At 44.9% G+C, this 24,809-nt stretch overlaps 1 protein-coding gene and 1 pseudogene across 1 annotated transcript in view; one reads left to right on the forward strand and one right to left on the reverse strand.

The window, feature by feature from the left end:
* Positions 1 to 270: 270 nt before the first annotated feature.
* On the reverse strand, positions 271 to 2,695 carry LOC109140731 (murinoglobulin-2-like; annotated as a pseudogene).
* A 166-nt stretch (positions 2,696 to 2,861) lies between these two features.
* The window catches only part of LOC113746147 (pregnancy zone protein-like), a 41,786-nt gene continuing 19,838 nt past the window's right edge, over positions 2,862 to 24,809 (forward strand). The window contains exons 1-4 of the mRNA XM_027280784.1: positions 2,862 to 3,038; positions 3,313 to 3,403; positions 3,494 to 3,562; positions 3,646 to 3,751. Of these exons, the coding sequence (XP_027136585.1) occupies positions 3,028 to 3,038; positions 3,313 to 3,403; positions 3,494 to 3,562; positions 3,646 to 3,751 (277 nt within the window). The 5' untranslated portion in view covers positions 2,862 to 3,027. The remainder of the gene's footprint in view (positions 3,039 to 3,312; positions 3,404 to 3,493; positions 3,563 to 3,645; positions 3,752 to 24,809) is intronic.

Here is a 24,809-nt window from a genome sequence, read left to right on the forward strand (position 1 = left end):
ACCACAAGGGAAAGTGATATTCTGTCTCAGCCTGGTCACCTGAGAGGAAAAACACAGAGCGATAGAAGCGAGTAAGTATGTGTTTTAAACAGGTCTACACACATTAAAAACATGTAAGCACTTGAAATTACAAATTATGATCTCTGTTAGTTTCTTGCCTTCAGCTTACTTAAGAAGCAGTTTGTCAGTGTGTCTTACTGTCTGGTCGTAGTATAGATCTTGACCACGTGCTGGCTTCAGGTTCTGCCACTGGGAGCTCCTGTATGAGCTCTATGCTGTGGTGATGGGTTGTCCTTGGTAACTGTTGGAAAGAAAAAAACAGCTGAAGTGATCAGTAAAGAAACTTAAGAGAGCATCAATCAGATGTTCCTCAATGTGAATTCCTCTCACCTCCTTAGGTACACGAGGACATGATCTTCCTTTGTTTCACCCCCACGCGATCCACCAGCAGGGCACATTTGAGCTGTGAAGAAACAAGAATCAGCTGGAATCGTTCTAACAACAGAGGGAAAATATTTCCTTTTCCATTTAGGATTAACGTTTACTGTAATAAACTCCCACCCTCTTCAAAGACTCTGGGTCTGGGACAAAATCCAGAGAGCATTTTGATGTCCAGGATCACCCTGTTTTTGCTGGTCTCCTTCCCACTATATCTGAAATTCAACCATAGAATGTGATGTTACGCTGTTCTTGTATTTCTACTTGTTGGAGAAATGGAGAAACACACTTTTACTATGAGCCATCAGAAAGTCTTTGTCTAGTGAAGCTATGTTTGAGCTTTAGTATTTACTGCAAAGTTGAAAACCATTTCCCCTCCACAGAAAGTGACTAAGTCCCGGCTTGTTGATACAAAAGTATCATTTGTTCAGATTTTCAGTATTCTTCTGTCATTTGCTGTAACATGGATCTAGTTGGCTGATGATTACTTACACAGACTCATCTTCAGAGAGAGTTTGGGTCTGTGAGATGTGTTTAGTGCAGTTGGCCTCTGGTTTGACCTTCCACTGAAGCTTGTGACCTCAGTCGGAGTTGGGATGTTATAGTGAAGAGAATCTGGGAAAGAGGTACACAAGGAAGGTTTAATGTGGATAAAAGTAATAGTAGTACTTATCACAAGGCAGAGCGCCTTCTGTCTGTCACACCGTGGTGAAGTCAAGCTGGTTTTTTTGTTCTGTCTCCATGTCTTGTCATTTCCTGTTTTATATGTTGAAAGGTAACTCTCCTCTCGTTTCCAGGTCACTTGCCCTTCCTCATGTGCCTCAGTCCGATTTCTTCGCTGATCGCTGATCCTGATTGTGTCCACCTGTTCCCCATTACCTCCATGTGTGCTTATAGTCTGCATCTCCCTTTGTCCTGTGCCAGTGTGTCTTGTCCATAGTCAACAGCCACTCGTCATTTTGTCTAGTCACAGTCCGAGTATCTTTGTCACCGTTAGAGGGTTTTTTGTTGGTCTTTTGCTGTTCTATTTTCATAGCCATCAAAGTTAGTGAGTTTAGTTTTTCATAGTCGAGTCCCTTTAATAGGTGTTTTGTTTTTCTATCTTCATGATTAGTTTTAGGTCATTCAGTCACCTCCCTCTTGTAGGAGATTGTTTTGTTCCTGATTGTAGTTTTTTAAAGTGTTTTTTATTTTCCCCCTTTAAGATGGTAGATTTTCAGTTGTTGTTTTCGCAGCCAACCCTCTTTTCCGAGGCGCCTTCTGTTGAAAGTTTTCTTTTTGCAACATAATAAAGCTTTTGGTCAGCTTTACCCTAACTCTGCGTCCGTTCCTTCACTGAGTTCTAGGCCTGATAGTATGAGTATTATATAGAAACAGGAAGGATGCAGTGACTACTGACCTGCACTGAAGCACATGCAGTACCCTTCACCTCCAGGCTGTGTTTTCCTGTCACATCCTTCAGCAGCTCCTCCTGGTAGAGCAGTTTGTTGTTCTGATTTACATCAAATGTCAGCTGGCTACTAGGAGACTGGACTGTCACTGTGCTGGAACCCTTCGGACTGAACACCCGAGTGGAGTAGAGAGCCAGAGCCTGAAGACCACCACTGTATCCTACAACACATCAAATAACTTAATATCCTTGAATTGATACAAATGAAACTTTTACTTTTGTTTAAAAATGCTTTCATATGTAAGATATGTCTGACATAAGACAATTGCATTTAACACACGGGCAGTATACTGTGTTGTGATTTGTAGTTAATAGGCTATAACACCCACAGCTCTTTCTGATTTGGTTAAATCACCAAAATTAAAGAAGAATATTGTCCAGCTTTACGCTGTTTGGGCTGTACCTGTGTGGAGGAGAAGCCTCCATAATAGTTCTGGTTCCTGTGAGCCATCTGACGATGCGGGTTGCGTAGCCCAGGTCTTCAGTAGTAGGAGAGGCACTGGTTTGGCCAACATCACATAGGAGCTGATCTCCAAGACAGAGAGGCTGATGTTTCTGTTGCTGTCTGGACCAGTGAAGCAAACCTCCTACAACAGGCCAGCGGGCACAAAGTAAGCTACATTCACAGTCATGACCAGAGTGACTTCCTCTGAGGATGACCCACCTTGGCTTATTGAAACTGTGTCTAGGTGCTGCAGAAGATGAGCACGGGTCTCCATGTCTCCTGCCAGGTAAAGACGTACGCCATCAGAGCTGTGGTGTAGGTGCTGGGTCACTGATGGACTCTTTGAGGCAAGACAGCTGAAGACAATCAGACTGAGGCACATGAGGAAGGGCAAGTGACCTGGAACGAGAGGAGAGTTACCTTTCAAAATAAAACAGGAAATGACAAGACATGGAGACAGAACAAAAAACCCAGCTTGACTTCACCACGGTGTGACAGACAGAAGGCAGCTCTGCCTTGTGAATAAGTACTACTATTACTTTTATCAACATTAAACCTTCCTTGTGTACCTCTTTCCCAGATTTCTCTTCACTATAACATCCCAACTCCGACTGAGGTCACAAGCTTCAGTGTGAAGGTCAAACCAGAGGCCAACTGCACTAACACATCTCACAGACCCAAACTCTCTCTGAAGATGCAGTCTGTGTAAGTAATCATCAGCAACTAGATCCATGTTACAGCAATGACAGAAGAATACTGAAAATCTGAACAAATGATACTTTGTATCAACCAGCCTGGACTTAGTCACTTTCTGTGGATGGGAAATGTTTTCAACTTTGCAGTAAATACTCAGCTCAAACATATCTTCACTGTAGACAAAGCCTTTCTGATGGCTCATATTAAAAAGTGTTTCTCCATTTCTCCAACCAGTAGAACTACAAAGAACGCGTAACATCACATTTCTATGGTTGAATTTCAGATATAGTGGGAAGGAGACCAGCACAAACATGGTGATCCTGGACATCAAAATGCTCTCTGGATTTGTGCCAGACCCAGAGTCTTTGAAGAGGGTGAGTTATTACAGTAACTTAATCCTAAATGGAAATGGAATATTTTCCCTCTGTTGTTGAACGATTCAGCTGATTCTTGTTTCTTCACAGCTCAAAGGTGCCCTGCTGGTGGATCGCGTTGAACAAAAGGAAGATCATGTCCTCGTGTACCTACAGGAGGTGAGAGGAATTCACATTGAGGAACATCTGATGATGCTCTCTTAGTTTCTTACTGATCACTTCATCTGTTTTTCTTCCAACAGTTACCAAAGGACATACCCATCAACCACAGCATAGAGCTCATACAGGAGCTCCCAGTGCAGAACCTGAAGCCAGCCGTGGTCAAGATCTATGACTACTACCAGACAAGTAAGACACACTGACAAACTGCTTCTTAGTAGAGCTGTACAAGAAACTAACAGAGATCATAATTGTAATTTCAAGTGCTACATGTTTTTAATGTGTTAGACTGTTAAACACATACTTACTCTTCTTCTATCGCTCTGTTTTTCCTCTCAGGTGACCAGGCTGAGACAGAATACACTTTCCCTTGTGTTGCAGGTATATATGAAAACACACTGAACCATTACCACCTTTCTTACAAAAGTCATTTAATGACTGAAACACTTAAAAGATGAAATTAAAATTAAAAATTAAATTCAAGTACAATTACACAAACAGCACATGTAGATGGTAATTTCTTTTCTTCCTTTTGCAGCTTGAAGAGCGATGAGTGTTCAGTCCTCAGATCGTTACTGATTCCAGTATATTTTAAAACAGCCTGAATTTTATTAGACACTTGTATGTAACTTGTGTATTTCAATGTCTCTTTCTGTAAACATGCACCAACAGTTCACACTATGTGAAAATGAATGCACAATAAAATAAAGTGATCTACGTGTCCCACTCAAAACTGGCCTTATGTATAATTCTGTTTTTTCACTGTTGATCAGTCAGTTTATTTATCCTATGTAAGTGTTTCTTTTTTTTTTTTTTTTTTTTTTTTTTTTTTTTTTTCTTTTTTTTAGGAGTCATTAATTTCAGTTAGGTATAAGATAAGATTAAGAGAAGACCAATGACAAGGATTGTATGAGTAATATATAACTTGGGAGGAGCTACTCACTGCCATTGTGCTGCTTTGCTTTATGAAAGCTTAGAAATGTGATTTCTTTATATTCTATTCATCCTGAATCTTGAATCACAATCTACATTATATCTGCTAAGCATTATTCTTCTTTTTTCATCTTCATTTCCACCAATTGCCCTGGCTCTAGGTACATAAAGCACAATGCTCTTTCACACAAATACTCAGCTGAGCCCAGAGACTATTCTGCCTCCTTCAGTTGTTCAGTCAAAGGGCACAAGAGGTCCACCCTGATCCTGGTAATGGTCACCTTAATGTTTGTTTGCTCCTGGTTGTCTCCTACATTCCATTTTCTTCTGTTTTCTTTGTCCAATATGTTTACATTTTACACTGTGGTCCTCAAAGGTGTGTCTCTTGTTCCTGTCTTTGAGGACCGCAATGCACAAATATTGGCCCAATGTGTGAGTCTTGCCATTGTGTGTGCTGGAAACCTGTCATCATTATTTCAGGAAGACCACACAGTCCACACGTATGTTTGGAAAAAAATGGTGTACTCAGGATAAGTAGAGTAGATGCAACGCACACGTGCTCCTGCTCGTTTCAATTTTTTTCACTCCTTTAACCATTTATTTCACAACCAAAGTATTGAAGAATTTGCGCAACTATTTTATTTCACTTTTATTTCATCTGATTTAAAATGGCTTCAAAGAATGGCAAATCCGTAGAAAAGGCTGACTCGTCGACTAGCTTAAAGATGGAGGCTATCTCGGCGCTATTGGATCAGCACCGAGAGGCATTAGCTACTATTAGACTTCAGGTCCTCTTTCAGCTTGCTGGAAATGAAATTCGACTAAGTTCGGGCCACTGTAGAAGACTATGGCTAGCGTCTGAGTTCTCTCGATCTTGTTTCAGAGGACCTGAGCCAGCGTGTTAGCGAGCTGGAAAATGACAGCTCCAGCCTCCGTGAAAACAACTCCAAGCTAACAACTAAAGCCATCGATCTGGAAGGACGGAACAGACGGCAAAACCTGCGCATCCTCGGACTAGCAGAGACCCACGGAATTCTTCTCTGATCTGCTGTGTGAGGTTTTCGGGAAGGAGATGCTTTCCTCCCCACCGGAGATCGACAGAGCCCACCGTTCACTGGCACCCAAACCGGCTGCGGCCTCTGTCCCGGGGCCGGTCATTCTGCGGTTGCACCGTTACCAGATAAAAGATCTGGAAGACCATTTCCCGGCGGCTTTTTGGTACCAACAACTGGGTAATTATTTAATCTGTCTGGCTCACTCTATATAATCTGTCCCTGCGCAATGAAAAGTGTGGATATGTTAAAGCTGCGTCAGGGCGCACCATGTGACCATCAATTTGTATCACTTGGTCGAAGGCAAAACATAGAGTATCATCACGAGACTGCTCGAGTGGAAAATCTTCCATGGAGTCAAACACGGGAACCTGCGGAGCCTCCTGTGAAGGCACCGCTAGCTCCACCTCCCCGTCTGAAGTGTCGGACAACCTCGCGTCACCGTTGAGCACAGCGCACATATCCCATGTCCCTGTCGGCCGTGAACGCACCCCCACACACTGCCCCACTAGCTTATCGAACCCTGGCCAATCAGTACCCAGAATCAAGGAGTGCGTCAGGCGGGAGCTAACCGCAGCCTTCGCGCTATGCTTTTTACCCTTAAACCGAATTTCCACTGGTACTACAGGGTATCTGTGAATATCCCCATGCACACACCTAATATCCACCCATCCTGCCTCTATCAAAGCCCTGGGTCGAATCAGATTCTGGTGAACTATAGACTGCATGCAGCCCGAGTCCACCATTGCCTGATGTGTACCCCCCTGAATCCTTACCGGAACGCTGTACGTCCCTCCTGGACCGGGGAAGGGTGCTGGAGGGCCGACAACCCAAACAACTTGACCGACCTCCATGAGCGAGCACTCACGGCGGAAGTGTCCGGGTTGACCGCACCTCCAGCACTCCTGCCCTGCCACCTGAGGAACCCTCTGTGGCTGTAGCGGCTGGACGCTGGGGAGGAAGGAGAGGGAGGATTAGTTCGGGGCGGAGGAGAGGGTCGAGCAGGTGTGTGTGGTGGGGGGCCAGGCGCCGGTCTTCTCCAGGGTGCCGGCGTGGGACAGGTGGGAGAGGCTGGCCGACCCTCATGCGCCCGGGCTCGGGAGAGGATGGCCAGATGGTCCTCCGCCAGGTTGATGGCCGCGGCTAGGTCCGGCAGCGCACCCAGTCTGAGGTGGAGCCCCTCCACGAACTGCTTCATGATGATCTGCCCCATCAACCGGCCCTCGCCAGCGGAATCCCCGGGCTGCAGCCACCGCGTTGCCGTGTCCTTCAGCTGCTGGGCAAAGATGAACGGCTGATCAGCGGGTCCCAGCTTTGCTCCCCGGAACCGGTGGCGATGGTCCTCCGCGGAGAAACCCAGCCTGTCGAGGATGGCCCTTTTTACGTCCCCATACAGTCCTCGGGAGTGGGCAGGCCGAGCGCCGCAGTTTGCGCGTCCCCAGACAACAGGGGGAGCAGCCGCACGGCCTACTCCGCCTCCGGCCAGCCGCATGCTGTTGCCGTTGCCTCGAACATCTCTAAAAATGTCTGTGTGTCGTCATGATCAGACATTTTATGGAGTGTGAGTTCGGCGAGTGAGGGGGCTGGAGATGCCGCCCCCGTCCGATTTATCATTGCCTCCAGGAGCTGGGTCTGTCTCTCTGCTTGGCCCTGGAGCGCTGCCAACTGCTGCCTGCTGAGCATGGCTTGGTCCCGGTTCATAGACCTCCGCCAGCATCTGTGCCAGCGACAAGATCGGCTGCAGTGGTTCTGTCATCCCTTGTCTTTTTTTCCCTGCCGAAACAAGTTGGGCGCCAGTGTAGCGTGGTCCGATGCCACTGTGGGTTCTGCAGCAGGTAAGACTCAACCAGGGATGATTTTACTATGTTTATTTTCTCATGCAGTACACACACAACAGCTCCTGCGGGTCGTTCACAGGCGTCTTCTTCTGAGTGTTGCCGACCGCCGGGAGCGTCCGTCCTGTGTCTGCATCTCTCCCTCCAGGTCCAGCACGCTACTGTGTTTTAAAAGGAGAGAGTGATCAGCTCAACAGGAAACCAGTGCGCTAATCACTCTCACCTGGCGCTGCTCTCCTGAGCCCTCTCCACACCTGCTGCAGCTGATGCACCACGCCCCCTCCACAAGAAATTTAAAGATCTTTTCATTGTTAATTGTTTTGCATCATTCGCACAACTGTCTGGAAAGTTTAGTCTACCGTACACTCATTATTTCAGATATCTGCAGGTAAGACACGTTCTCCACTCTCAGGTGGCTAGTTTCCCTGAGGCAACCACCGCGACCACCACCGACATGTTACTTGGTCTGCATCCAACACGCAAGGGGTTAATATCAGTCATTTATGACAAATTGATGGGTATAAAACAGACTCCTCTGGACAAAATTAAAACTGCTTGAGAGCAGGATTTAAACTTTCAACTGTCAAATGATGTATGGGGTTCCATTCTCAGGCTGGTAAATTCAACATCTCTCTGTGCACGCCACTGTCTGTTACAGTTTAAGGTGGTGCACAAGGCTCATATATCTAAAGCCAAATTATCTCATATGTACTCTGACGTTGATCCTTTATGTGACAAATGTAAGAGCGGGGAGGCCTCGCTTATCCATATGTTTTGGACTTGTCCAAGCCTGGAAAAATACTGGAGAGATGTTTTCTAAACCTTGTCTATTATTCTTAATCTTGAACTAGAGCCCAACCCACTGATCGCCCTTTTCGGCACCACCAGTGAGGATGACATGCGCCTCACTGCAACCAAAAGCCGCACGCTGTCCTTTGCCTCGCTTTTGGCTAGGTGTGCAATTCTCAGTGGTTAAGGGACATCATGTCCTGTCTAAACCTCGAAAAGATCCGTTATTCAGTTTGCGACTCGAGCAAGAAGTTCCAAAAGGTGTGGGGACCTTTCTTGAAATACTTTGAGAACCTTAAGTCAAATTGAAATATCTGCCCCTGTTTCCTTTTTCTTTTCTTCTTGGTCTGTTTTTGTCAGTTTCAGAGTCTGTATCAGTCAATGTCTAAATAGTCCTGCTTATTGCTCCTACTTATTTACCTTTATTTAGTTATTCTTCCTGTTTGTTTGTTTGTTTGTTTGTTTGTTTAGCTATTTTATTTTTATTACTTATTTATCTCGCAACTCAATTCTTGACTCCCAGCAGTTCCCGATAACACTCCAGGAATAATACTCAGGAATCATGATTTGTAGGTGTGGCTAGTGGGAGGGGAGGGATGTTTATGTTTGTGTTACGGGTCCCAAATGTGGAACCTCGACACAAATACAGTTGTCTGTGGAAACAGACGGAACAAGGACCAATGAAAACACGGAGCCGTACGTGCGCCGTCCAAATCGCGTCTCTTTATTCCGTACATATTCAAAATATAAAACATCCTTAAACTCGTACTAAATTAACATAAATAAACCATGTGCAAACAATGATACATGTGCAAAATGTCAAAATTATCAATTTTTGTCATACACCGACCTGTGGAAACAGACGGAACAAGGACCAATGAAAACACGGAGCCGTACGTGCACCGTCCAAATCGCGTCTGGCGAGTGGGCGGATGTTTACACCTGAGACCACCCGGGTGGCAACAGTCCCGGCCCCAAAAGTTCCCCCTCCCAACGTTCCCTTTTTTTCCCACAATGTACATAAAAAATAAACTATCTGTACAACAGACAACACCGGAGAATTACCTTCACTCCACAACACTAACAAGGTTACTTTCCTTCAATTTCACATGTGGTGACACATTCTTTGGGTTCGCCACACACTCCCCCACAAACAAAAGTGGCTCCTGACACTTGCAATTCACAACATAACCATAAACTTCACATTATTTCTCATTACTGTAAACTTTCATCAAAATATGAAAACACTTGAACTGGTCTGATACTCAAAATAAACATACAACACCATGTTACTCGAGGTGACCATGTGTTAAGTGTATGTGTGTTTAATGTTCAATAGCAATGAATAGGATAGATAAATGGCATGTAAGTGGGAGTAATGACAGGTGTCAGTTGGAATGACTGAAAGTAAGGCTGTGGATACGGATGAGCATAAGTTAAGGGCTGAGCTGCTAATGTACTGACCACAGGGCGTGGCTCATAGGTTGGTTGACCCAGGGAACTGTAAGTCAGCATCTGGCCAGGGCGCCTGTCTCTGGCGGATCTCCTCAGTGTAGGCTGAGTGTGAGGCTGTGTCTCCTGGATTTCTTCCTCTTGGTCATCAACATGAGACGACTCCCGCCCATCATGAGGCAACTGTTCGTCAGCACCGAGCTCATCGTCACCCTGTCCTTCTTGTCCTTCCTCATTAACACTTTCACTTTCAGATACAGGCTCGACAGGACCAGTTTCCCCTGTATGAGTGTGCTCAGTGTCTTCCGATCTCTCACAGGTAAGTTGCGGCATGACACGGTCATCTCTCTGGGGTGCTCTCGGCATGCGCAGCCAATAGCATGGTGCTTCTTCCTCTTCATCTGACTCACTTGTGTCAGGATTTTGTGTCTGTTCCATTGATCTTACTAGTTTTGCTGATCTTTTGTTTCTCTTTTGAACAGCCGTATTCTCAGTTGGTGGCTCTACAGGCAAGTCATTTACTTGGAGCAACATGTTTCGGTGGAGAGTGCGGGGCGGGCGGCTCCCTGTCTCAGGACTAACCTTGTAGACTGGATTATCACCAATTTGCTCTCCCACAATGTAAATCATCTTTTCCAATAGGGCTTTAATTTACATGGACCTCCCCTTTCAGCAACATTACGGACCAAGACCCTGTCCCCTGGCTGTAGAGTCACACCTCTGTTTCTTTTGTCATAATAGCGTTTACCTTTAGCACTTGACTGCTGACTGTTAGTGCTAGCTATTCTGTATGCTTCAGTCATTCTCTCTGCCCATTTGTCTGCGTATCCCTTTGCTGTGTTTGTTCCTTCCTCTGTTACTAGTCCAAAGAGGAGGTCGACAGGGAGACGTGGATGGTGCCCATACAACAGGTAATATGGGGAATAGCCTGTTGACTCATGTTTAGTACAGTTGTACGCATGAATGACATGAGGCAGGTGATCTTTCCAATTCTCTCATTCCTTTTCTCCTAGTGTGCGGAGCATTTGCAACAGGGTCCGATTTAACCTCTCCACCGGATTGCCCTGTGGGTGATAAGGTGACGTCCTGGAGTGCTGCACGCCGGAGAGCTGTCTGAGGGCTCGAAACAGTTAATTCTCGAACTCTCTGCCTTGATCGTGGTGGAGTTTAGTTGGATAACCAAACCGTGGGACAAAGTCATTGAAAATCTTGTCTGCAGCAGTTTTGCCTGCCTTGTTTCTGGTGGGATATGCCTGCGCAAACCTGGTAAAGTGGTCGATGACCACCAGAATGTATTCATATCCACCACGGCTGGTTTCAAGGTGGAGGAAGTCAATGCAGACGAGTTCAAGGGGTGAGCTTGATGTGAGGCTCCCCATGGGCGCTCTGTCATGCACTGCTGGCTTTTTCTGTTGTATACAACAACTGGTGATGTACTCCTCAATATCATTTTTCATATAAGGCCAATAAAAACGTTGTCTTGCAAGGCTCAGTACTCTTTCCACACCCACATGTCCCATGTTATTGTGCAGGTAAGTGAGGGCTGTCTGCCTGTATGTGGTGGGTAAGACTAGCTGTTTGCGACCAAGTGTTTTCCTGTACAGGAGGTCATTCTCTATATACAGCCTGCTCCACTCCCTAGAAAGCTTCCTGGTGGGTTTATCTAATGCCCTACGTCTGTCCTCAGTCATCTCTTTGGTTTTCTTTTTTAGCTCTAAGATTTTACCAATGACTGGATCTCTCTGTTGTTCACTGACAAGGTCACTGTGGTCAATAGCTGGAAAAGGTTCTGTCAGAGTTTGTGGGTGTGATGCAATGTTCAGAGCTGCTACCCATGCCACTTCTCCCTGCTGAGCTACTCTACTCCCTTCCCAGGCTGCACACACTGCCTCTTCTGACAAGTTCTCACTACACTGACTCATATAGGTGTTGATGTCAAAGGGACAACGAGAGAGCGTGTCGGCATCAACATTTAGTCTGCCTGGTTTGTATCTTATCTCAAAGCGAAAGTCTGCGAGCTGCCCTACCCAGCGATGGCCCACTGCGTTAAGCTTAGCTGTGCTCATCACGTAAGTGAGGGGATTGTTGTCAGTGTAGACAACAAAATGGGGTGCGTAAAACAAGTAATCCCTGAATTTGTCACACACTGCCCATTTCAAGGCTAAAAACTCAAGCTTACCACTGTGGAGATGATAGCTTTGCTCTGCTGGTGTAAGTGTGCGAGACCCATAGGCGACTACTCTCATCTTCCCACCCTGATTTTGATACAGGACGGCTCCAAGGCCCTGTTGGGAAGCGTCAGTATGGAGTATGAAGGGATGGTCAAAGTCTGGGTACGCTAACACGGGGGGGTTGGTCAGAATGTTTATGAGGCGCTCCAGGATCTGCTGATGCTCACTAGTCCACCCAACTGGGGTGCGTGAAGGGAGTTGAGGGCCTTTTGTTTTTCCCCTTGCAGGCTTGGGAGGTGATGGATTGGACTTTACCTGGAGGATCTCATACAGGGGTCTTGCTATGCGTGAAAAATCTTGGACATACGCTCTGTAATAGCTCAGGAACCCTAGGAGTCGTCTGACATCTCCTACTGTCTGTGGAGTTTTCTCTTTCAGGGCCTGTACTGCTTCGACATCCTTAGGATCCACTCTCACACCGTTTTCAGACACCAGCCGCCCCACATACCTGACCTCCTTCCTGAATAACTCACACTTTTCCGGCCTCAACTTTACACCATGGCACTGTAGAGCTTGGAGTACCCACCGCAACACATTAACATGCTCTTCAAATGACTGAGAGAAGCAGAGGACATCGTCCAGATAAGGAATGCAACACTCATCCCTTAATGTGTCAAGCATTTCCTCCACACTTCTTTGGAAGGCTGCTGGTGCGTTTGTTAACCCAAAGGGCATCCTGATCCACTCATATAAACCCCAAGGGGTAATGAAAGCTGTAAGGTGCCTTGAGCCCTCGGCGATGAAGCCCTGGTGATAGGCTTTGCCCTGGTCTAAGATGGAAAACCAGCTGTAGCCTCCGAGTGAGTCAATTAGGTCTTGTATGCGGGGGAGAGGATGTCTGTCGGGTACAGTCTTTTTATTGAGCAGCCTATAATCAATGCAAAGGCGCAATGATCCGTCTTTCTTCCTGACACAGACAATAGGTGCAGCATATGGAGACTTGGACTTGACAATCCACCCTTTCACTAACAACTCTTGGATGTACTCTTTTACTTCCTTGTACAGTGGCTTGGGGACTGAAGCATAAGACTTCTGTACAGGGATGTCGTCCTGGAGCTTAATTGACATCTGAAGAGAGGGGATGCACCCAATGTCAGTGATGTCACGGGCAAATGCTGCAGACTCCTGATGCAGCATTTCCTCCACCAGTCGTTGTTGCTCTGGCTTGAGATGGCTTAGGTCGACAGGTGGTTGCCATAGATCAACTGGTTGTGGTGTAGGGGTGGTGACATTCACTTCTGCCCCAACAGCTTGAGCTGGTGGCTTCCCACTTTGTTGTGACTCTAGTTTTCCCATCTCGATAACTTTGGTTATGTGCTGGATGGAGCCTAACTCTGTTCTCTTTGGGATAGTGATTTCATGCTTCGTGTGGTTGGAAATGGGCACGTGAATAAGGGGCCATCTGTTGTCACTGATCTCTAAGAGGCCCTCCCCTACACTCAGCTGTTCTAAGCATGCACTCTCTTCTGGGGGTTCATATAGAACAACAGAGTCTGATGTGTCAAGTGTCGGTGGGACTCTACATCGTACATGAACAGTTCTCCTGGCTGGTATAGTTACATCTTCTTTCCCTACTCGAACTGTGGCGATGTTGTCATTTGATGTTTTCTTGACCTGAGTAAAATTAACCATAGCTACTGCTTGGTCTTCCTCTACTCCAAGTGCTTTTTGCAAAAGACTGATAACCATAGCATGCGTTTCAGCAGAAGACTGTGGCCCACTAATCATTTCATCAAGAACATTAGAGCCCATTATGGGCTGAGGGAGGGGAAGCTGACTGACTAAAAAGGGGACCTGTACTGCAAGATCTGGGTTGTCGTTACCTGGGAGGTTAACCGTCAGCTCCACCCATCCATCATAGGGGATTGATTGTCCATTTACAGCATACAGGCGGAAGCTGTCACCTGCGTCGAGAAGCTCATCCAGTGGTCGCACTGGGTAACTGGGGATGAATCTTTCCCTCCAGGACCGGTCAATGATGCTTACTTGTGAGCCAGTGTCAAATAGTACTGTTGCTGCGTAACCACTTATGAAGCACTTGAGAAGACTCTTCTTGCCAATCAGTGGTACTGTGGGGGTGACATTGTGGGGATGTAATGTGTTTTGAGTGCAGGGTTCACTGATTTTCTTGTGATGTTTTTTCTGTTTTGTGTTTCGCTGTCTATGTGTGGCGGTTACTGAGTGGGACGGGGACTGTGAAATGGCCTCTGGTTGTCCCTCGACAGAGACCAGCTCTCGTTTCCCTGCTGCCTGACTCTTTTTGAGCAGCCCACGGCCCGGTGTCCTGAAGCACCACACACAAAACAATGGTCACAGTTCTCTAAGCCATGGAGTGAGCAGTTGTTACAGAGGGGCACTTTACTCTTCCTTGAGAAGGAGGGCAGACCTGGTGTGGGAGGTGGGGCTTTGCTGGGTATGGCGGTGGGATGGGCCTGGGGCAGGTCAAGTATTTTAGCTGGGGAAGCCTTTGGATGAGTTGTTTGTATAGCTGCTGCTTGCTGATCCATTAAAGCGGCAACCATCTCGGTTAGACTCTCCACCTGAGCGCTGAGTTTTTGTATGGTGTGATGTTCCCTCTTGTCCGCAGGTTGATCTCCATCATCCACTTGAGCACTGTGTGCATGCATTGCTTTTGATTTGGAGACATAGCCCAGTCGTCGCTGATGTTCATTTTCATCACTGATTATCTTTGTGACCCGGCTGACTATGTCCTCATCAGTTACTTGATGGTTTGCGAGCAGTGGTCTTAATTGTTGTCTGACATCTGTATGTTTTGAGCTCAGACCCTGATAGATGGTGTGCAGGAAAACCTCCTGGATGGTTTTGGGGTCATAGCGAATGTCTGTGTTGGCCTGCTTTGACTGGAAGAGGATTCTCTGTTTAAGCCCAATCATACGATATACAAACTGCTGGGGGGGTTCTTGCTCATTTTGCTTTGCACACATTAGTTCCTGGAACAGCTCTGTACTTGCCTTTTCGCCCAGATGAGATCTGAGGAAGCCCTTCAGTTCACAGATGGTTATTTCATCTTTATTTGTGAGCATGTCCTTAAAAGCTCCGGGCTTGATGATCCTCAAAACACCACGGATAACTTCTGCCTCTGTAAAACCCTCTCTGACACCTTCGTCGATCTGCTTACAGACACTGTTATATGTGACTTCAGAATTTTGATCCCCGATCTGTCCCCCGTGCACCTTAAAGTCTCTACGCTGGAGATAAGGTAAGTCCTTGGGAGAAATCACTGTCTGTATGTCACCGTTTAAGTGTGTGTGACTGGATGGTTGCCTGCTATGTGGTGTGGTAGCAGTGTCTTGATAATGTCTCAGCTTCTTGCCCAGCTCTTCATACATTACTTGGAGCTGGTCTACACTGTGAGTGGAAGTGTCAGTGTTTGGATGAATGTGTTGCAGTATGGAGTGACCCATAGCTGCATCTATGGTAGCGCTGGTTGCTGATGTGTTGTCGTTAGCATGTGTTGGTGTAGTGTCTGCTGTTGGAATATCTGTACGTGCCTCATGTTGTTGTGTAACCCTATTTGAAATATCAACTGTATCAGGGTTCTCAATCAACTGACACACTAAATCATTTAACATTAGCAGCTGACTCATACCCTAATCTTCAGAACTGATTAACGTTTCAGACTGCATATAGTCAAGGATATAACCGACACAACTTTCTTCATCAGAAGACTCCAGGTCAGTTGCACCTTTTCCATTAGCTGCAATGTCTCTGGCCAGCTCGTACACGACTTTTCCTGAGAGTCTGTACAAGTTTTTCGTTATGCTCCACACGAGTTGTTTCCGTGCAGAAGACATGGCTGGTGCAGGTCTGAAGAAACAGCAGTGCAGTTCCTTTGGAAGAACGAAAACCCTCTCCTGGCTGAGATCTCCCCGGCTGGACACCCACTGGCTGTCGTCGTGGCTGCAGTCACGTCGCCTCGTGGTTCTGTTATCACTGGATCTCCTCCTCGCCGTGTTGGACGGAGTGAGATCCCGGACGAGCCCCCAAGATTTGTTACGGGTCCCAAATGTGGAACCTCGACACAAATACAGTTGTCTGTGGAAACAGACGGAACAAGGACCAATGAAAACACGGAGCCGTACGTGCGCCGTCCAAATCGCGTCTCTTTATTCCGTACATATTCAAAATATAAAACATCCTTAAACTCGTACTAAATTAACATAAATAAATCATGTGCAAACAACGAAACATGTGCAAAATGTCAAAATTATCAATTTTTGTCATACACCGACCTGTGGAAACAGACGGAACAAGGACCAATGAAAACACGGAGCCGTACGTGCGCCGTCCAAATCGCGTCTGGCGAGTGGGCGGATGTTTACACCTGAGACCACCCGGGTGGCAACAGTCCCGGCCCCAAAAGTTCCCCCTCCCAACGTTCCCTTTTTTTCCCACAATGTACATAAAAAATAAACTATCTGTACAACAGACAACACCGGAGAATTACCTTCACTCCACAACACTAACAAGGTTACTTTCCTTCAATTTCACATGTGGTGACACATTCTTTGGGTTCGCCACATTTGTGTTGATGTTGGATCACTCTGAAAAACATACAATGTATGAACATGTACAGTATATGTGATGTGATACATGTAAAATCCAATATAAAAACATCGGAGGAAAAAAAAAAACATCCCACACAGTTTAAAGGTCACTGTTGCAGAACTCAGAGGTCACAGAAGCCTCTCCAACGGACAGACAACTTTCCTACTGGAACAGAGCTACAGGCCATCTGGATTTAAATCCATTCATTAACTTATTAACAGCAGAGTTGAGTTGTATTTTCAGATGTTATAAAGGCCCAGTCAGGATAACAGCAACACTGTTGTGAATGAAAGACAGACATCTTTTCCCTTACCTTATATGTGGATAGGATTTTCATCTAGTGTCAGTTTGGTTTACCTTTATTATTTAAACCCTAAGAAACACCTCTTGCAGTGTTAACATCAATCTCAAAACCTTTACCCAATTAGTCTAGACAGATCTCAATAAAGACACAAAACATTGAATAAAATAAATGAAACTGTACAATAGTTTCACTTTTTTAATTCTTATTAATGCCAATGTTAAGCGTGTTCGTTGTTTTGCAAGTAACTCGAAATCGGAAGTCCGTTTTAAAAAAAGTATTTGAGCATTGAAGAATTAAAAGCACATGTATTGGTCTAGAGGTGCCGAAGGGGAGGACCCGCGGTTTAAACTTATCTCTCCCCTGATTGGTCCATCTCGATGTCCGTCCTCTGCTCCGGTCTCCAATCGGAAGGGGTCAGCAGCCTGGGGAGGAAGAGCCCTACACTTCCTCTCCTGACTGTTAACTTCCTTTCACATTAAAAGCATGCTATTATATTACACCCTGGGTTTGCAGATCTTTAACAACAGCAACCTATGTGTAACCAACCATGCCCTTAATGTGCCAACAATTATTATGTGAGTGAGCGCATCATAACACTTATGTTAAGTAACTCTCATTGTTTTCTGATATAATGCAGCACATGTATTACTGGTGAAATATTTATCCCTAACACCAACCATCTGAACATCAGGATTTGCCTTTGTCTACGCTGTAAATGATTGACTTAAAGGATACCCAGAAATGATGAGTGTATCTGTGTCATATGGGTGAATGTAAATATAAATGTACTTTATTCATACAGCCCTTTACAACAGTCCTTTCGGTGTACCAAAGTGCTTTACAGTAGATAATAAATAACAAGAACAATAGGTAAAAAACAAACAAAATAAAAACAATAAAAACAATAAAATGCAACAAAATCTAATAAGAAATGATAAAAGTGTCATCATACAACTGGGTGTTAAAAGCCATCCTAAAAAGGTGGGTTTTTAGCTTGGATTTAAAAAGACCCAGGTCAAAAACGAGACGCATCTCGACGGGGAGCTTATTCCAGAGCCTGGGGGCGGCAACGGAAAACGCTCGGTCACCCCAGTGTTTATATTTTGACCTGGGCACTTCCAGCGACAGTTGATCTTTAGACCTCAGAGCTCTAGCGGGATTGCGGACAGTTAAAAGCTCAGATAAATATGAAGGGGCGAGGCCGTTAAGAGCTTTAAAAACAAATGTTAAAAGTTTAAAATCAATTCTATACAGGACAGGAAGCCAATGAAGGGATTTAAGAACAGGAGTGAAAGGACAAAAGATTAGTAGCAGAGTTTATTTAACAGCTGCTGACTCTGAGGCTCATCTCAGTCAGTCATAGGTCGTCCTGGGATCCACATGTGGACATGGACACTTTGTGTCTTCTTGTGTTGGATGTCTGTGGGACAAGCAGTGGCAGGACCGTAAGTTTTTACCTGTACTGTCTAACAGAATAAGAATAGTTTGTGTCAAGGCATTAATGCATTAACTTCTAGATTAAAGTTTCTTTCATGTTAGATCCAGTGAGGTGTCTGCTGTGTGTTTGTGTTTGTCTGTAGGCAGTACATGGTACAGAGGGATTATTATAGGTCGGGAGTCTAAGGAAATATTCTATTCTAGCATGCCACATACGAAGGTTACACAAGTTCAAACATATTCTTGTCTTGGGCTCATTGTGGGGATAGTGTTAAATCTTTATTGTTACAGGGACACTGACTTCTTCTTGAGATACAGAACAGCTGTATGTTTGTTTTTAGAAAAGCAGGCGCCATTTTAACCCTGGTTACTATGGGAACCAAGGTTAGAGGATAGTGAAGTCTCACTCACTAGACACAACAGATAGGTACATAATGTAGAAGACTCTACAGAGTCAGAGTAGACTAATGACCATTTCTGGGCATAGAGTAGTTGTGTCAGTGTTCTGAGGTCATATAGAGCCAAAGAGGACAGCTTCTTCAGAACTGAGGCAGCATCATGTCATTAGAAGTGTATTGATGAATCCTCTATTTTCCTTGATCAAGCTTCAATAAAATTCCCTACACTGACTAAACTGACCATTGATGAAAAATGTTCTCACCAACAGAGGGGAGGGATGAAGGAGATTAAAGTATTGGGATACAGTTGAGTTTGCTGTGTCATCATCCCCCTGTGGTTCCTGTAATGTATTAACCCCAAGGATTTCTTTAATAGTGGAAGAAAACACACAGAGAACATACAAAGTTCACATGGAATGGAATGGACTTCTTGTTGTATAGCCAAAGTACTGACCACTGAGTCACCATGCTGCCCACATGGAGGGGAGAGAGGAGACGAACAGTGTTCAAGGGCGAGGGTCTTGAGAACTGAGACAAATTTAAAGGACAATCCAGTTGACAGTTTAGCCATAAATCCTGAGTTAATATCCATGATAAATCTAACAAACACAGGTAAGGCCTTTACAAGACAAAAATAGTTGAGAAAAGAGAAGGCAATCAAATCCTCCACAAACTTGCCCAGTCACTGTGTAAAGTTAAAGAATTGGTGCAGATTTGATATCAAAAAGAATGTACGACGACGAAAGTCTTTAGTGCCCATAGATGTCTAAACAGTAAAACAGACATTTTGATGTCTATAATGATGTCAAGTATGCTTTTGTTGTCTTTGCTGCATTACTTCACAATGAAAATGCAATAATAACAGAAAACATGTGTGTGTGTGTTGTAGGATACAGTGGTGGCTCTTCAGGCTCTGGCTCTCTACTCCACTCTGGTGTTCAGTCCGGAGGGTTCCAGCACAGTGACAGTCCAGTCTCCTAGTAGCCAGCTGACATTTGATGTAAATCAGAACAACAAACTGCTCTACCAGGAGGAGCTGCTGAAGGATGTGACAGGAAAACACAGCCTGGAGGTGAAGGGCACCGCATGTGCTTCAGTGCAGGTCAGTAGTCACTGCATCTCTTCCTGTTTCTATATAATACTCACACTATCAGGCCTAGGACTCGTGAGGACTAGTGATTGGACTCGGACGCAGAGTTAGGGTAAAGCTGACCAAAAGCTTTATTATTAGGCCCCTCGGAAAAGAGGGTTGGCTGCGAAAACTACAACTGAAAATCCTACCGTCTTCAAGGGGGAAAATAAAAACAGCTTTAAACAAAAAACTACAATCAGGAACAAAACAATCTCCTACTGAGAGGAAAGTGACTTGAATGACCTAAAACTAATCTATAAAGATAGAAAAACAAAACACCTACTAAAGGGACTCGACTATGAAAAACTAAACTCACTAACTTTGATGGCTATGAAAATAGAACAGCAAAGGACCAACAAAAAAATCCTCTAACGGTGACAAAGATACTCGGACTGTGACTAGACAAAATGACGAGTGGCTGTTGACTATGGACAAGACACACTGGCACAGGACAAAGGGAGATGCAGACTATAAGCACACATGGAGGTAATGGGGAACAGATGGACACAATCAGGAATCAGGTAAGACAATCAGACTGAGGCACATGAGGAAGGGCAAGTGACCTGGAACGAGAGGAGAGTGGAGGTTTTCGGTGAGGGCGTCCTGGACTCTCCACCGGAGTGTGACCGGGCTCACCGCACGCTAACCGAGAAGCCGAAGCCGGGGCAGAGAGCACGGCCCGTCATTATCAGGCTGCACAGGTACCAGGTGAAGGAGAGGATTATACGAGAAGCCCGTGCTCGGAGAGGCAAGCTACAGTACAGGGGCTCCCCCATCTCCATCTACGAGGACTATGCGCCGGAGGTGGTGGCACAACGCCAGAAATACCGGGAGGTGATGTCGGAGCTCTACAACCTGGGCTTCAAACCCGCATTGCTGTTCCCCGCCAGGCTTGTCGCCGTGATGAAAGATGGAGAGAGGAAGAGATTCTCCTCAGTCGCCGAGGCCAAACATTTCATAACATCCACCCACACGGAGGAGATCTGATGACGTTGGGCTACACAGTAAACCCACTGCGACGAACCACTGTTACGCCAAATGGATAAATGTGAGTTAACATGATGCCATCTGTATAACTGTGTACTGGCCAGCCCCTGACGGGCCTGGAGCTAACTGCCGGACAAGGCGGACTGTTGACATTTGGACTGTGCAGAGCTTTGAACCAAGAGCACTGGCTGGGCGCTCTAACACATCACCTGAATTCCCTCTTTTTTGCTTTCCAATCCTCTTCTTCAGTTTACTTTGAGAAATTATATTATCCTCCGCTCATTCTTACACTAAACACAAGAGGCTTATGGACATGCTCTTTGCAATTTATCCATACTCTCGTTACAACTTTATACGGGCCGACACATTGCCTGTTTCAATTCAAGCTAACAATTTCAACCCATGATGGTTGCCAGTGTGACATACATATAGGTACAATTTCATTTGACACCTCAATGGCCTACCCAAGAGGTCTTGGTGCCCCGTACAGGCACTTGTTTTTTCACTTACTTTAATTGTTTGTTTGGTTCTCTCCACGTATTTACATGGCTTAATATGTTCTAACACATAGATGTTGCCTCTGGCATTGTTTCTGGAGCCATAGGTGTATCAGAGGTATGTAGTAACCCTTTCTAAATCGTTCCGAGGGGAAAAGAGAAAAAAAATATTGTTTACAGCATTTGTTTGCTTACCGACATTTTCTCTGTGACTTATAGGGTCAATTATGTTAAAACAAGGGATGAGACCCCGGAAGGTTAGCTTAGCTGCTAGCTGTGAGCATGGGAGCTCAGAAGATGTTAAGGGTTCAGCCCACAGAGTTGTCACAAACGCTGTCAATGTTTTGAGTATGTGTGTGTTTCTTTTTTGTTTGTTTTGGTTTTCTTCTCCCCTCTCTCCCACCCTCCTCTCTCTCCCCACTCTCTCTCCTCTCTCAGCACAGTACAGAATACAGGCCATGCAGTGTCATTCTACCCTACCACTGCCAGTCCTATGGCTGCTGTGAAGAAAGATAACAGAGTGCGCTTTATTTCCTGGAACACCAAGGGCATGAACAACGGGATTAAAATCAGTAAGATCCTGACACAGTTACAACACCTTAAAGGGGACGTGTTGTTCTTACAAGAAACACATCTGAAATCATCTGACACCTCATGTATTAAGAGGGCTTGGATGAGCCACTTATTTCACTCAAAATTTTCAGATAGAGCTAGAGGGGCAGCCATCATAATTCATAAAAGGGTCTTGTTTGAACCAACAAATGTAATTCTGGACACTGATGGCCGCTATGTCATAGTCTCGGGCACGCTTCAGAACGTACCTGTCATCCTAGTTTCAATTTATGCGCCGACCTGGGACGACGACCAATTTTTTACAAGGCTCTTTGCGAAAATTCCAAACGCTGACAGTCATCGTATTATTATGGGCGGGGATTTCAACTTAGCGCAAGACATGACCCTTGACAGATCCTCCCCCACGCAAACCACATTATCTAAATCAGCAAATGTAGTGAAAACGTATGCATCACAGTTGGGAATCTCTGATCCATGGAGGTTTAAAAACCCCAATGGTAGAGCCTTTTCTTTTTTCTCCTACGTACACCACACATTCTCCCGAATTGATTTCTTTCTACTTGATAATAATCTCCTAGACTCCGTCAGAGAATGCGAGTATCACCCAATAACTATCTCGGACCATGCCCCTACCACAGTTGACATTTGCTTCCTACGGAATACGGCACCCCGTCCACGCTGGAGGTTCAGCTCGCATCTGCTGTCAGAGGACAAATTTAAAGATTTTGTTGCATCTCAAATTCGCTCTTATATAGAGTTTAACGACACCCCTGATGTCAACAGCAGCACCCTGTGGGAAGCACTTAAAGCCACTATTCGTGGACAGGTGATATCCTATATCTCACACACAAGGAGGGCTGAACAAGCTAGGCTGGTGGAAGTTGCAGAGGAACTTTTAAAACTCGACGGAATCTACTCCACCTCTCCATCCCCCACCCTCTATAAGACACGCTTACTATTACAATCGGAACACGACCTGTTAATGACGCGCATGGTAGAAAGACAGCTGCGGCAAACAAAGCGAAACTTTTTTGAGCAGGGAGATAAGGCAGGGAGGCTGCTGGCACAGCAGGCTCGTGCGGCGAGTGCCTCTAGATTGATTCCTCAAATTAAACTACCTGATGGTAGCCACACTTCTGACCCGGTAGTCATTAATAAGTCTTTTTCTGATTTCTACACCACACTATACACTTCTGAATGCAACCCAATGGCTTGCTAAAGTTCTGAAGTTTCACGATACAGAAAGAATGGGATTAAACAAAAGGGTAAAGAAATTGGTCCAGAGAGTTATATAATAAACATCATCTTTCGTCATTCACTTGTACTCTTCTTCGGATTGAAAACAGATGTATTCATGAAAAACTTGTTGGTCACTAGAAGTGAAAGCTGACTGTATCTTCACAAGAGGAAAAGAAAAATAGCTGGCTGCTCATAATGCCTTTGTTTTATGTGTGATGAGCAAACAGCTTTTTGTTAGCAGATTGTGCTGATTAGTCTTGTAACTTTACAAACTTTGCTAATAATACGAAACACCATTTTACTAAACTACATCAACCTAGACATATATACATAGAACCGCATTGAGCGCTGAAGCGACGTAAAACGGCGCCGCCATATTGGTTCAGGGCAGATCTGGACCGTAAACTAATAAAAGGAAATGGACTGAAACTTCAATAAGCGCCTTTCTAACAGAAAGTTTCTTCTCTTCAAGGTAATGTCCTTTATAACAAAAACCCATTCACACACATACTAAATATCTGGGAAACAAACAGGCACCAAAAAACACGTATGTAACTTTAAAGTGGAATGATTAGAAAGTTTTTTACTCTTATGTAAGCACCAAACCAACGTATGTAATTTTTGGTTGTGGTAATGCTGAGGTTTACAGCTACTAAGGTGTGTAAAACACTGTTACTGTATGATAAATATTGAAATAGTTATATTTAACATTTAATCTGGTCTATAATAACCAGATCCTGAAATGTCAGATGAGGGTTTGCGATTAAAGAGCACTAACGGGTACATACAACACACACACAAAACACACACATACACGCAACACCACACACACACACACACACACACACACCAAACACACATATATATAGGTGTGGGGGTGTGTGTGTGTGTGTGTTGTGCTCTTTATTCAGAAAACAATCAGGTCACATCTAACATGTCAGGACTGGTTAGTATAGACCAGATGAAATGTTAAATATAATATGTCAATATTTATCATCACAGTAACAGTAACATGTTTACACACATTAAGTAGCGGTAAAACACCAGAATTAAAAAATCAATACGTTGGTTTGGGTGGCTTACATAAGGAGTAAACTTTATAATCAGCACTTAAAGTTACATACGTTGTTTTTGGTGGCCGGTTGTTTTCCCCAGATATATTAGTGGTGTGTGGTGGAATGGGTGTATAGAGACATTAACTTAAAGAACTTTGTAAAAGGCGCTTTATGAAGTTCATCCATTTCCTTGTAATGGTTTACGGGCAGATTCTGGCCCGAACCAATATGGAGGCGCCAGTTTACGTATCGCGAACCAACAAACCAACCCCGCTCAATGCGGCGTCTATGTATATATGTCTATTGCATCGCAACTGCAAGCGGAACATATAACCAACCTCCGCACATCCACCGGCGGAACTTAACAGTGGTGACAAAATCCAGCGGAAGTAAACAAACACGACAGCTTTAGCAGCGTTAGCCATGTGACGCCCGTGAATGAATAAAGTGGAAGACGGCAGTGAAGCGGAGACCACAGTCAATTATTTCATTAATTTCGTAATTAAGCACAATGTCGTCGTTGAGTGGTTTGAAGAGAGTTTGGCCAACGGGCGACTACCGAAACTACTACTGTGCTGCTGAAGAAATAATTTGGAGTTTGAAAAAAAACTACTATCGGCGAAGTACGAAGGAAAGAGATCTATCGTCAGCAGGCGCAAACTGCCTGATAGCGTTGGAAACCTGAAATAAGTTACACAGGATAGGTGTGTTAAACTTTTACTGAGGTATCATTTTATATAATCTGCAAGTTTCCGTTCCATTTC

This window comes from Larimichthys crocea, chromosome VII, assembly GCF_000972845.2.
Source record: "Larimichthys crocea isolate SSNF chromosome VII, L_crocea_2.0, whole genome shotgun sequence".
Lineage (NCBI taxonomy): Eukaryota > Metazoa > Chordata > Actinopteri > Sciaenidae > Larimichthys > Larimichthys crocea.